The sequence below is a fragment of the Sorex fumeus genome, unplaced genomic scaffold, assembly GCF_029834395.1.
Source record: "Sorex fumeus unplaced genomic scaffold, SorFum_2.1 ptg000063l, whole genome shotgun sequence".
In the NCBI taxonomy this organism is placed as follows: domain Eukaryota; kingdom Metazoa; phylum Chordata; class Mammalia; order Eulipotyphla; family Soricidae; genus Sorex; species Sorex fumeus.
This window is the reverse complement of record NW_026606120.1, coordinates 44,318,710-44,332,388: the sequence shown is the minus strand read 5'-3', so window position 1 is coordinate 44,332,388 and position 13,679 is coordinate 44,318,710. Positions and strand designations below refer to the sequence as shown.

Genomic DNA, 13,679 nt, shown 5'->3' with positions numbered 1-13,679 from the left:
AGCTGCTAGGAAAGATGAAGTCATGAAATTTGATTATAAGTGCATGGTCATGGAGAGTATCATGCTAAGTGAAATGAGTCAGAAAGAGAGGAACAGACATATCATGGCTTCACTCATTTGTGGAATATAAAATATCATAATATGAGACTGACTGACACTCAACACAGTAGACACAAGGGCCAGGAGGGTTGCTCCATGGTTGGAAGCCTGCCATATGAGCTGGGGGAGAAGGAAGCTGAAATAGAGAAGGGATCACTAAGTCAATGATGGTTGGAGGTTATTTGGGATGGGAGATGTGTGCTGAAAGTAGATCAAGGACAAAACATGATAGCCTCTGAGTATCTACATTGCAAACCATAAAGCCCCAAAGTAAAGAAAGAGTATGAAGGAAAATGTCTGCCATAGAGGCAGGGAGAGAGTTGGGATGGGGGGATACTTGGGACATTGGTGGTGGAAAATGTGGACTGCTGGAGGGATGGGTTAGATCATCGTATGACTGAAACTCAATCATGAAAGCTTTGTAACTGTATCTGTATAGTTACAAATCTGTAACTGTATTTTTTCAATAAAAAATCTAAAAAAAGAAAATTTGTTAAATTTCATTTTCCTCCAGATATGCTTCAAGTTGCACCATCCTATTAGCTTTATTGATGTCTGCCTTGTTTCAGTTTTCAGGATATATTTTCAAAGTAAAACAAGTAGAAACTATTTAAGTATTTGGAAAAATATATTTAAAAGAAATTTAAGGAAACTAATATTATTTTTTAATTTTGGGGCCACGTAAGAGGTTTCTTATGGTTCTGTGCTCAAGGACTACTCCTGGTGGGACTTGAGATACAATTTAGGGACCACTTGAACGCAGGTCAGCCATGGACAAGTGCGCCACTATACTATTTCTTTGGTTCCCAGAAAGGGAAATTGTTTTTGTTTAAAGTTTTTATTGCATATCTATGAGATAGACCATTACAAGCTGTTTATGATTGGATTTCAGTCATACAATGATCAAACACCGATCCCTCCACCACCAGGTACACATCCTACCACCAAAGTTGCATGTTTCCCTCCTCCAACACCCCCTATCCCCCAGTATCCCTCTTTGGCAAACACTTCTCTCTCTCTCTCTCTCTCTCTCTCTCTCTCTCCTTTTGTGCATTATGGTTTGCAATATAGGAACTAAGAGGTCATCATGTTCAAGGGCGTTCAGTATTTTTGTTGGGAAGATAAGGCTGGAATAACTTTTTCAACTGGGTGGCAGCTCTGGTGTGTGGACATGAATACTGAGGCTTCCAGAAGTACAGGGAGATGGGTAGTTAAGATAGAGTAGGATTTATTATGATAATACTAGTTGGAATGATCAGTCTGGACAAGAACTGAGTGTTGAAAGTAGGTGAAAGGTTATACATGATAATCTTTCAGCATCTATATTGCAAACCATAATGCCTAGAAAGAGAGAGAAGAGAGGTGCCTGCCATAGAGGCAGGTGGGGGTGAGGGGTGGCATGAAGGAATGAGAGAGAAACTGGGGACACTAGTGCTGGGAAATTACACTGGTGGAGGATTAGGTATTGGAACATTGTATGACTGAATCTCAATCATAAACAGCTTTGTAATACTCTATCTCATGGTGATTCCATTAAAAATTAATTAATTAATTAAAAAATGAACAAAATTCAAATTGAAAGTATATTATATGGCAAAAAAACAAAACAAAACTGGGGAACTGGAAAGAGTACAGCAATCCCATATGGTCTGTCAGGTCTCAATGAATTGGAGAAAATGTTTACACACAGTATATTAGTATATTCGATAAAGGACTAATAGTGTTTGTGTGTGCGCACGCGTGCGTGTGTGTGTGTGTGTGTATCACTCATGAAGTTCAACATTAAAAAGAACTAACTAAATAGTGATTTAACAGTTCAAGACATGAGTTATTGTGATACATGTATCTTACAATAGTGACAGGGCAGATATTGTTATTCTTAATATAGATATAGATATAGATATTCTTAATATAGATAGCCTCAGTATTTCTCAACTTTAATAGTGAGAACAGTAGCTGGACATGAGACCCAACCCCATTTTTTAAAAAACCACTGTGAAAGAAATAGTGAAAAAACATATAAAGAGATTGTTTTACAAGAGGTATCATAATCATTGCCACATTACTGAAACAAAGAATTTCTTGTTGGGAGGGTCAAAAGAAAATTCTTGAAGCCTGTTGACATTGGTATGGATTTCCAAGTGCATCCTAACATGATGCCTGAATTGGTTATAACCAGATTCTCTTGCTGAATAGTTTTCCCAGGGCAGTCTTCATGTCTCGGTTTCTCAGGCTATAGATGAATGGATTTAACATTGGAGTCACAATCATGTACATCACAGTTATCACAGCATCTTTTAAACTGTAGCTAGTCAGAGGGCGGAAATACATGCCCATAACTGTCCCATAATACAAAGAAACAACCGTGAGGTGGGAGCCACAGGTGGAGAAGGCTTTGCGTACACCTTTGGTGGACGGGACACGTAAGACTGTGGAAAAGACCCGGACATAGGATATAATGATGCATATTAAGGGCACAGAAAATACACCAACCCCTAGATACATCATCTTTACATTAAATGTGATGTCAGAGCAGGATAACTTAAGCAAAGGGACAATGTCACAGTAGAAGTTGGCTACTTCCAGATTTCCACAGAAAGTCAAACTAGCTGTGAGCAGTGTGTGGATGAGGGCATTAGTGTTTCCAACTACCCATGATCCAACAACTAACAGGACACAAGATCGTGGGCTCATAATTGTTGTGTAATGGAGTGGGCGGCTGATGGCCACAGCACGATCATATGCCATTGCAGCCAAGATGTAGCTATCTGTATTAGCCAAAGAAATCATAAAATACATTTGTGCTAGGCATCCCCCAAAGGAGATTGCTTTGCTTTGCAAGATATAGTTGGACAGTGTCTTAGGGATAGTTACAGAAGAAAAGAAAATATCAACAAAAGAGAGGTTGGCAAGGAGAAAATACATGGGACTGTGAAGGCGAGTGTCCGAGTGAATGGCCAAGATGATGAGCAGGTTTCCAATCACTGTGATGGGATAAATGAACACGAAGAGAATGAAGAAGATTTCTTCCTGCTTTTGCTGACCACTAACTCCCAGGAGAATGAAGTCTAGAGTAGAGGATTGGTTTTCTTCCATCACAGATCCCTTATAAAGATAAGACGAATGCAGAATTATTAATTCAATACTTCTTGTTTCTTAGTGATTATGCAATAACTCCTCTATCTATCACACTTATTACATGTACTCCTGCTTGAGAATGAGAAATCCAGAGATGGTCTATTTAGAATAACCTCTGTTAATCAATTAGATGATTGCCATTTCTATACATATCAGAGAAATAAGTAATGTGCATCAGAGACTCTCATTTTCCCAGTCCCAGCACTGCCACCCAAGCACCATGGATTTACTCATTTAACAAATAATTAAATATCATATTGCATCAGCCGTATATTTTCTTAGGCCTCATGGGAAGATTTGAGCATATAAAACATTAAAAATTATTTATTTATTTATCCATTTACTGAACATATATCACCTAGTCTTTATTCTCAGGAACTTAATGGAAAAACTGGTTTGCACACTAATTGTATTACTCATAATAAAGAAAGAACATTTTGGAATATTTGAAGAAAACATTTCATTACCAATAATATGCCATATAGAGAATATCATGTCCAATTAGAAAATTCTCCACTGAACAATCCCAGTGTGATAGGAGGTCATGTTACCATATTTCTACAATGCCATTACAAGATTGTATATCATTAATAAAGCAGAATAGATAGTAGAAACACAATCTCATGAACTCCCTCCCAGATATTCCATATATTATTTTATTCTTTTTTGACAGATTCTTATTTCTTTCTCAAGATTTTATTTATAGTTGACTCTTTGACTTGACTATTTGACTTTTTTCTTCATCATTTCTTTTGGGAAATAATGCAACTTCAACTTCACAGTAACATTATCAACTATTAGCAGACTACTCTAGTTATGTCTACATGCTTGATATTTACTATATTTTCACATTTTTCATATTGTCAATATGTCTAAGTGAATACCATACTCTGCATATCCTATTTAAAGTAGTTTATAAGATTTTTTACCCCCTAAGGATGAATTATGGAGACAGGGATAGTTTGACTACACTCTACAGTGCTTATACTGATATAGGAAATGGAAAATAGATCTATGAAAAAACTAAAGTCCAGGACACAATAAGTATTTGTTTTGAATCAGTATATGACATATGCTAGTGTATAAGCACGAAAATGATGAATATTCAGTAAAGAGTGATAGATAATTGGTTGCTTATTTTCAAAAGAAATAATGAAAAATAATATCTAAAGAGGGCTGGAGCAATAGCACAGTGGGTAGAGCATTTGCCTTGCACGCAGCCAACATGGCCAACCTGAGTTTGATTCCTCCGCCCCTCTCGGAGAGCCTGGCAAGCTACCGAGAGTATCTCGCCTGCACAGCAAAGCCTGGCAAGCTACCTGTGACATATTAGATATGCCAAACAGAGTAACAACAAAGTCTCAAAAAATGGAGGCGTTTACTGGGCTCACTAGAGAAAATCAATGAACAACGGGAGGACAGTGACAGTGATTATCTAAAGAAATAACTTAAAGAGGAAAACATAAAGTTTTATAAGAAAAAGAAGGAAAATGTTTAGTATATGTGAGTGTGTATTAATTTCTAGAGCCAGGCACAAAATGCTTAAAACACAAGAGAAAATAGGGTAAAATTTAATGCATTAAAGTGGTAAACAATTGTATGAAAACATCATAAAAGAGGATTTTTCAACTTGAGAAACAAGCAATGAACTATAAAAAAGTACTGATTATACACATAAACAATAAAGGATTAATATTCAGAAAACACCAGTTTTTTGTTTCTGATAAGGACTGAAAATACAGTAGGAAAAAATTGACAAAAGGATGCAAGTCACAAAAGTGGAAGGTGGTTTGCTGGATTACAGATCTGAGAGTTCCAGTTTGATAAAAATAGTTGGAGAAGTGATGAGATAAGCTAGAAGTAACAAGGGAGCATAGGTGGAGGGTTTGGAACACATGGATGGTGATTTCAGTGAGGTGAAATTGTGCACCAAAACATTGCTCGTTATAAACAAATAGTCAGGGAAACTGGGGGACAGATGCTGATAAAGAGGACCCAACCAGACGTAACATAGGTACTTGGGCACTTCAGTAACTTTATATCAATTGAATATACTTAAACACTATTGTAACCCTATTACCTAAGCTAAAAATCATAAAAAATAGCGGAATCTAGTTTTTAATCAACAAAAAAGGAAATATGTTCAATTACATTATAAAGGCATCCTCTACTCCATAGCTTAGAGGCCAGCCGGGCATTCTAGGGGAAAGGGCAGCTCAGATAGAGAAGGGAGCACCAAATAAAGGGTGTTTGGAGGATCCTCCCAGGAGGGGAGATGCATGTTGAAAGTAGATTATGGACTGAACATGTTTGCCACTCAAAGCCTCTTTTGCAGACCACAATACCCAAAAGGAGAGAGAGAACACAGGGGATTGCCCTGCCACAGAGGCAGGGTGAGATGGGAGGAATGGGGGTGGGAGGGATATTATCCATGGTGGTGGAAAATGGGCACTGGTGGAGGGATGGGTATTTGATCATTGTATAATCGAAACCCAAGCACAAAAAATTGTAAATCTATAATTGTACCTCATGGTGTTTCACTAAAAATATAAAAAAAAGCATCCTCTAGGGGCTGGAGTGATAGCATAGCGAGTAGGGCATTTGCCTTGCACGCAGCTGACCCGGGTTCAATTCCCAGCATCCCATGTGGTCCCCTGAGCACCGCCAGGGGTAATTCCTGAGTGCAGAGCCAGGAGCAACCCCTGAACATCACCAGGTGTGACCAAAAAATAAAAATAAAAAAAATGCATCCTCTATCCTGGAGCATGTTAAGGTACAAAAACTCCCTTAAATTTCAAGTGTTGAGATGAATTATCAAGTTTGTATTGACATTTGAAGAACCACAGCAAGAAAAATAACATTAAAATGACATTTGAAAAGCACATATGTCCCTAGGAAAGCTGGACTTCATACATCTGTGAACCTGCAATTTTACTTCCAAATCAGAGCTCAGAGAAACTCCACCACATGTGTGTTTATGAAAACATTCTCATGCATGTATGTTTATGTAGAAAAGGTAGACATAACCTACTGATGAGTAACAAATAAATCTATTCTATTATATATGAATTCTGTATTGTAATAAGTGAATAAGTTATCATGGATAAATAAAATTTATGTTATGGAAAAAGCAAGTTGTTGAAAGACACATCATCACACAATATATGCATTCTTTAATAGCACTGTCCTCCCGTTGTTCATCAATTTGCTCCAGCGGGTAACCCGCAATATCTCCATTGTGAGACTTGCTGTTACTGGTTTTGGCATATTGAACACGTCACGGGGAGCTTGCTAGGCTCTGCTGTGCAGGCGGGATACTCTCAGTAGCTTGCCAGGCTCTCCGAGAGGGATGGAGAAATCGAACCCGGATCAGTGGCATGCAAGGCAAACGCTCTACCCACTATGCATATATATATATATATATATATATATATATATATGTGTGTGTGTGTGCTATCGCTCATTTTTATATATATAAATTTTTGTTGCTGTTGGGATCTGAGTCTTATAAATTTCTAGTCCAGTGGTTTTCAATCTTTTAACACCTGAAGATATGCACGAGCCCACAGATGGGTGACTGAAAACCATGACTAAATTCCAGTTACTAATATTCATGTATTTAGTAAAAAAAAAATCCTGACTAGAACATCTGTCAACTACAGAATTGGAGTGAGAGTGAGAAAAATGGAATTCTGAATGGCAACAAAGAGGTGTCAAATGTAGCTATAATATTAATTTCATTAAAAATTTTGAAGAACTATGACAAAAATTAAACCTGGGTATTGAGTGTTGTCATTCTGATTTTTAGTAAGATGAACAGATTTAATTTAAAAATAGAATGTTATAATTTTGATAATAATCAGATTCAAAGAGTTGCTAGCCACAGTGCTGGATGGTTCAAGTAATTTTTTAGTCAGTATAGGAGATAGATCTTTTTTGAAGATGTTGAGAAAATTAATGAAAGCTATTTCCTCTGGAAATATGGATCGATGAGCCATTATGAAACTCTACTAGAGTTATTCAGAGAGATTTCTGCTGAGTGGACCACAAAATATATTAGCACTGCATTGCACTGTTCTCCCGTTGTTCATTGATTTGCTAGAGTGGCCCAGTAACATCTCCATTGTGAGACTTCTTGTTACTGTGTTTGGCATATCAAATGCGTCATGGGTAGCTTTCCAGGTTTTGCCATGTGGGCGAAATACTCTTGATAGCTTGCTGGGATCTCTGAGAGGGGTGGAGGAATCAACTCGGCTCAAGTTATATTTAAAAAAATGCAAATGTGATTGTGTCTGTGTCTTTAAAATGGCTCATTGCCCAACCATCCCCTAACAAATAAAGCCCAAATTCCTTATCGTGGAAAAAAACTTAAAGCTTATTCACCTAGAAAAATATTTGTTTTTATCAGGACTCAGGAACATAGACAAATATGAATAATTAAATCAGGAAAGTAAGTTTTGGTTTAATGGATTATGCTAGAGGGATATTGGTACTTGGTGGTAGTTGCATTGTGATAACATATACTTTGAAGAGATATGAAACTATACCTCCTAAAAGATATGCAATCATGTGAACCAATGATACCTCAATATTCATGCTGTGTTTTTAAAATAAAAATGTTTGTACTTTGTTTAACTAGTATTTATTTTGCTCTTATTAAAGCAAATGTTCCCAGGTTAAGAAAGATTTCTAGGTGGAATATGGTTAGAAGGGTAGACCACATATCTAGCAAGTTGGAATTCTAGTAAATTCAGTTGAACCAAGTCCCAATCCTGACTAAGCATTGTTGGATGTGGCCCCTTTATATCTTCCCAACCCAATTACAATAGATATTTCAACTTGATTAAGTCTTGTGTTTGTAAGCACATTTATAAAACTTCACTTAACTTCACAGTAAAAAAAAAAGTTTATGTGAATATCATGGCTTATATTGTAGATTTATATTATTATATTTATAAAAGTTTATAAATTTATAAATTTACTCCAGAAGAGAACAACACAGAGTCTCCTGCCCTCACGCCTAGCTGTCCTCACCGGGGCCCCTTCGAGGGGGTGGGTTGAGTTTCCCTATCCGCCCCGAGCAGAGCCTCGGCAGCTGAAGACCTCTGGTACCCAGCAGCAGCCATGCGGCTCTCCACACGCTCCGACGAGCCTCACACATGAAGAAATTGGCAGAGGAACCCAGGTGTGCGGACCCGGGGCTGAGATCTCCAAGCCTGCTCTGGCCTCCTCCACCCAGATCCCCCATCTTTCAGTAGCTAGACAGTTACACCCACCAACTGCCGTGTAACCCCAGTAACGGCTAAGGTCCAGAGACTATAAAACCAAGCTCCCGGAAGCACATGGCCACTTATTGTCTAGTTCTCGCTCTCAGAGAACCCGGCAGGCTATCGAGAGTATCCAGCCCGAATATATGCCTGACTGGGAACACCTGTAAAGGTGATTAGAGGCTGCCCCAAAAGCCTCCATCCCTCTTGAAGAGCCCAGCAAGCTACCGAGAGTATCCCACTTGGCAAGCTACCCGTGGAGAGTATCCCACTTGGCAAGCTACCCGTGACATACTCGATATGCCAAAAAACAGTAACAATGATGGTCCTCATTCCCCTGACCCCGAAAGAGCCCCCAGTATGCTATCAGGCTACACTAGCACGTGACAGGGATGAATGGAGACGTTACAGGCGCCCGCTTGAGCAAAGTGATGAACAATGGAAATATAGTGATAGTGATTTATAAAAGTGGAGGGTTTGACCAATGCAAAGAACTTAAACTTTATTCATTGATGACTAAGAGTTTAATGAATCCCACATCTTATCTATTATGCAACTGTTAAGTGAGACAATACAACAGAGGAAATAACTGTTTAGTAAAATAAGTGTGGAAACTAAAGAAAAATTAAATCTGAGTGAAAACTTTCTGATCATAGAAACGGAAGTAGAATTCCTCAATGCCTGTGTTAGGAGTCAGTGTGTCTTCCTAGGAATAAAGATTTCTTCAGAAACACCGGGGAAAGAAGTAAAAGAGTCATGACCCCCCCAGCAGAGGAACTAAGAGTAGCAGAATAAAGAGGCAGACTGAGACTTCGAGTTTACTGGAATTAAACTAAAGTTTCAGCCAATGTTGGACCACTAAAATCTATTTTCTTGTAAAGTATTCATCTCAAAGATGCTCATCAATTTAGTTTTATGTTCCAAGGAGAGGAGAGTTTGGAAGGGATATAAATGATTAAGTACATCCTCTTGTCATCCAAGAGCATCCAAGATGGCAAAGATATGTTCTCCGAGTGCTTTGAGACTCTCCAGTGGTCCAGTTCTTGCTTTGACAAAGAAATGTAATTTCCTGAGGAAGCCTGCTAGCATGCACCATAAAATGAAGAGTGAAAGAAGGGTCAGAAGTTCATTTCTTATTTTTTGGGGGGTAAATAGGGGAGGGAGGTTGGTGCACAGCTGGCTGTGTTAAGTGGGATTCAACACTCTGGGATCACTTCTGGTGCCAGAGACTGAGTCTGGGCATTGCAAGACAGGCAAGTTCTCTAACCCTGGAATTCATTTCTAAGATAACTTACTTGTATGAGTTCTAGTACATGATATGCACATGTGTGCACACACACACACCCCTCCTCATACACAAGAGATTGAGAGGGTTAGAATAGATATGAGAATAAATGTAAATAGAAACTACAATGTCCTTATCTTGTTTTCTTGTATGAAGCCCAACCAAAGCATTATCGGGGTGGTGCTTTCTCCTCTCTATCTCTATCTTACCCAGTGTGTGTGTGTGTGTGTGTGTGTGTGTGTGTGTCTCATTCTCTATTAATTGATCTGAAAATTTGAGGTCTGGAGCTTAGGTGTGAGTACTAGCTTTGCCATTACCTTTACATGCAACTTTTAATATTAAAATTAAAAAATATATAACATTACTTACCCCTTAGAAGTTTTGTGATGGCTAAAGGAGAAAATACATGTAGTAAAGTTGAGGGCTGTGTATCTCCTGATGTCACTATCATAAAGCCTCTTCTCCAGCATCCATTACCCTGTCCTAGGGAAACAGTATGGATGCTAAAAAGGTTCCTGGTTCTCTGAACTTCCTTCTTTTTTCACAAATGGGAAGCTGACAGTTAGAGTGTGTAGCAACTGTTAGCATTCCTTTTTGGAGGCAGTCATCCTGGAAAAAGTGCCACTAGTAGGTCTGGAGGTGGGAAGTCTTCTGTTTCTGGGGAAAAGGACTGAGGTAGTTTGGAAAGAGGACCCCCAAATTTCCCAACCATGAAGCAGAAAGGAGAAAAGAGAGAGTGTATGTTATCTTGTAAGGAGCTTGAAGAGCAGGATTGTAAGTTTCCTCCAAGGAAGCCAGGAAGTCATAGCATATAAAAATTATGAATTATTTACCAGGTTTTAAAATCTCTTGAAACATGAATCCCTTGACTCTTCATTCTGGCCATAGTCAGAATAATTGTTGCTACTCATTACTATCTTACAGCTATGCCCTGAGGAGACATAGTGGCTCTCAAGTGTAATTGTTTACATGTTTATTTTCAGGAGGCAAATATGAGCTAAAGGATCTATGAGATCACATAGTTTTGCATGCACAAGTGTTTGACTGATCAATTCCATCCTCAGTGTTGGAATGTGGGTCTTCAAATCAGTTTAGTACAAGTTGGAGCCACTTCTTTTGGAGAAAAGCTTTGCAGTACAGTTGAATGGGTCTTTATTTCAGCCAAACTGGAGCATTGAAAATGTTTATGTTACTAAAAAAGGAAAAATTCAATGCCAATTTATCTAAGATTCTACATAAAAAAGATTTGTATAGGAAGATATCCTGTATTTTCCAGCATGCCAATAATAGATCTTTTTCTCTTTTAGAATTTTACAATCTACATTTATATTATATATATTTGTATAACTATAGTTATAAATGGGCCAGAGCAATAGCACAGCGGGTAGGGCGTTTGCCTTGCATGCGGCCAACCCGAGTTTGATTCCTCTGCCCCTCTCGGAGAGTCCAGTAAGCTACCGACAGTATTTCACCCACATGGAAAAGCCTGGCAAGCTAACCATGATGTATTTGATATGCCAAACACAGTAACAATAAGTCTCACAATGGAGACATTACTGGGCCCGCTTGAGCAAACCAATGAACAATGGGAGGACAGTGACAGTGACAGTGATCCTTTAAATTGTATTTCCCATAGAAGGGAGGTGATTTTGTTTCTATAGATAACCATGCATGTATTGTAGACTCTCATTCAATTCAATTTCAGTTAACATCAGAAAGTTATTTGACATATATTCACCAATCTTTGAAAATAGTAATATTAATCAAATAGTTATATGGGCTGGAGTGATAGCACAGCGGGTAGGACGTTTGCCTTGCACGCAGTCAACATGGCCAACCTGAGTTCGATTCCTCCGCCCCTCTCAGAGAGCCCGGCAAGCTACTGAGAGTATCTCGCCCATATGGCAAAGCCTGGCAAGCTACCCGTGACATATTTGATATGCCAAACACAGTAACAACAAAATCTCACAATGGAGACGTTACTGGGCCCACTCCAGAAAATCAATGAACAATGGGAGGACAGTGACAGTGACAAAATTGTTATATGCATCAGGTGATTTAATATTTAAAAAATTGTTAAAACAGAGATACTACATATGTTATTTTATTTTGCTAATTTCTATTCAACTCCACTCAAGCAATTATTATAGTACTCTACAAATGTTCGATTGAATTTCTGTTCATGATAGACAATTCTTTTAATTCTTATTTTCTTTAGTTTGTGTCACCTGATTGGTTATGCTTTATTTGCTATATGTTCAGATCATGCTTTACATGTCCAGTACATGGAACTCTCAGGCTTGGAAAAATTACATCCTGTGGCAACATTGATACGTTGGTACCCATGTTAAATATTTTCTTCTAAAAAACCCACATTTTGCCTTCAGTGTCCATCTGTAGATTTCCCAGTACTCCAAGCATTTGGCAATGGTTGAAGCATGGAATTGTACAAAGGTGTAGAAGAGAATTATGATTAAATGGTACCTCAATATTCAAACACTGCAAGTGCATGTTTTGTGGATAATGACAACTTTCATAAATTCATCAAATGATATTTCACTCACTCCCAAAAGAAAAATATTTGCACAAAAATTCTAAATTTATATTTATTTTGTTTTTTTGGGTCACAATTGTTGGTGCTCAGGGCTTACTCCTCACTCTGAGTTCAGGGATCACTCTTTTCAGGCTCAGGGAACCGTATGGGATGTTGAGGATGGAACCAGGGTCAGTTGTGTGCAAGCAAGCACCTATCTGTGTTATCTTTCCCCCCCATAATTTATTTTTATCATTATTATAAATTATTATAATTATATTTTAGATAGTTACAATGGTAAAAGTTTGTATTATTAGTGTACAAAATAATACACTGTGCTCAACCACACAATCGCTGTGCCTGAGATCCTTCGACAGAGTTCCTACAACATCTCTAATATGATCTTCTTACCTCTCAACCCTGCCTGACACTGCTTGTAACTAAGGTTTGTAATCTAAGAGCATAGTTTTGTCATGTTTACTTACTCTTTATTCCCTTGTTTTGTCTCTCTATTTTTCCATAATGAGTGAAAGTATTTTGTATGTGAATTATGTCTTTTCTCTCTGTTTAGCTTACCAAGATATCTGCTAATTCCTTGCACATTTCTGTGAACTGCATAATTCCTTTTATTAAAGTTCATAGTATTCAACTGGATATATATATATATATATATGCATATGGGTAGGGTGTTGGTGATAGGAAATGTATACTGGTGGAGGGATGGGCGTTCGATCATTGTATGACTGAAACTCAATCCTGAAATCTTTGTAACTGTATGTCATGGTGATTCCAAAAAATCAAAAAAAAATCGAAGTCAGGGGGCTCACAGCCTCCCAAACTGAGAGCCTTGACTGCCCTTGCTTGGAACCAGTAATCATCGGAAGAACAACAACATTCTTTGGTCAAATGTCTATCTTCATCTATACAGGTGAGATTTTTCACATTTGAGGGCCTTAATATACCTACACAAACATTTCTGTAATGGGATTTCTCAGGGGAAGATTCCATCCCCCCAGCCCACCCCCCTCCCTCAGCAGGAAGCAAAGACAAATAAGTTACAGCACTCTTATGGGGCAGTGTGCTACCTCCAAGTCCTGTATTCTTGATTTAAAGGCCCATAAACTACCCATATCCTCTCTCCTTTATATTCACCAATCTTTGAAAATAGTAGTATTAATCTTAATAAAATAGTTATATGGTCTGGAGTGATAGCACAGCGGGTAGGGTGTTTGCCTTGCACGCAGCCAACATGGCCAACCCAAGTTCGATTCCTCCGCCCCTATCTTAACCTTCAATTCCCAACACTTTGATGTATTGTGTATAAATATTTTCACCTTTCAGAATGTCTTTTTTTAAA

At 38.2% G+C, this 13,679-nt stretch overlaps 1 protein-coding gene across 1 annotated transcript; it reads right to left on the bottom strand.

Annotated features, from left to right (window-relative positions):
* Nucleotides 1-2,268: 2,268 nt before the first annotated feature.
* LOC130035959 (olfactory receptor 1A1-like) lies at nt 2,269-3,195 on the bottom strand. The gene has a single exon (XM_056127904.1). The coding sequence runs from the start codon at nt 3,193-3,195 to the stop codon at nt 2,269-2,271; it is 927 nt and encodes a 308-aa protein (XP_055983879.1).
* Nucleotides 3,196-13,679: the final 10,484 nt, after the last annotated feature.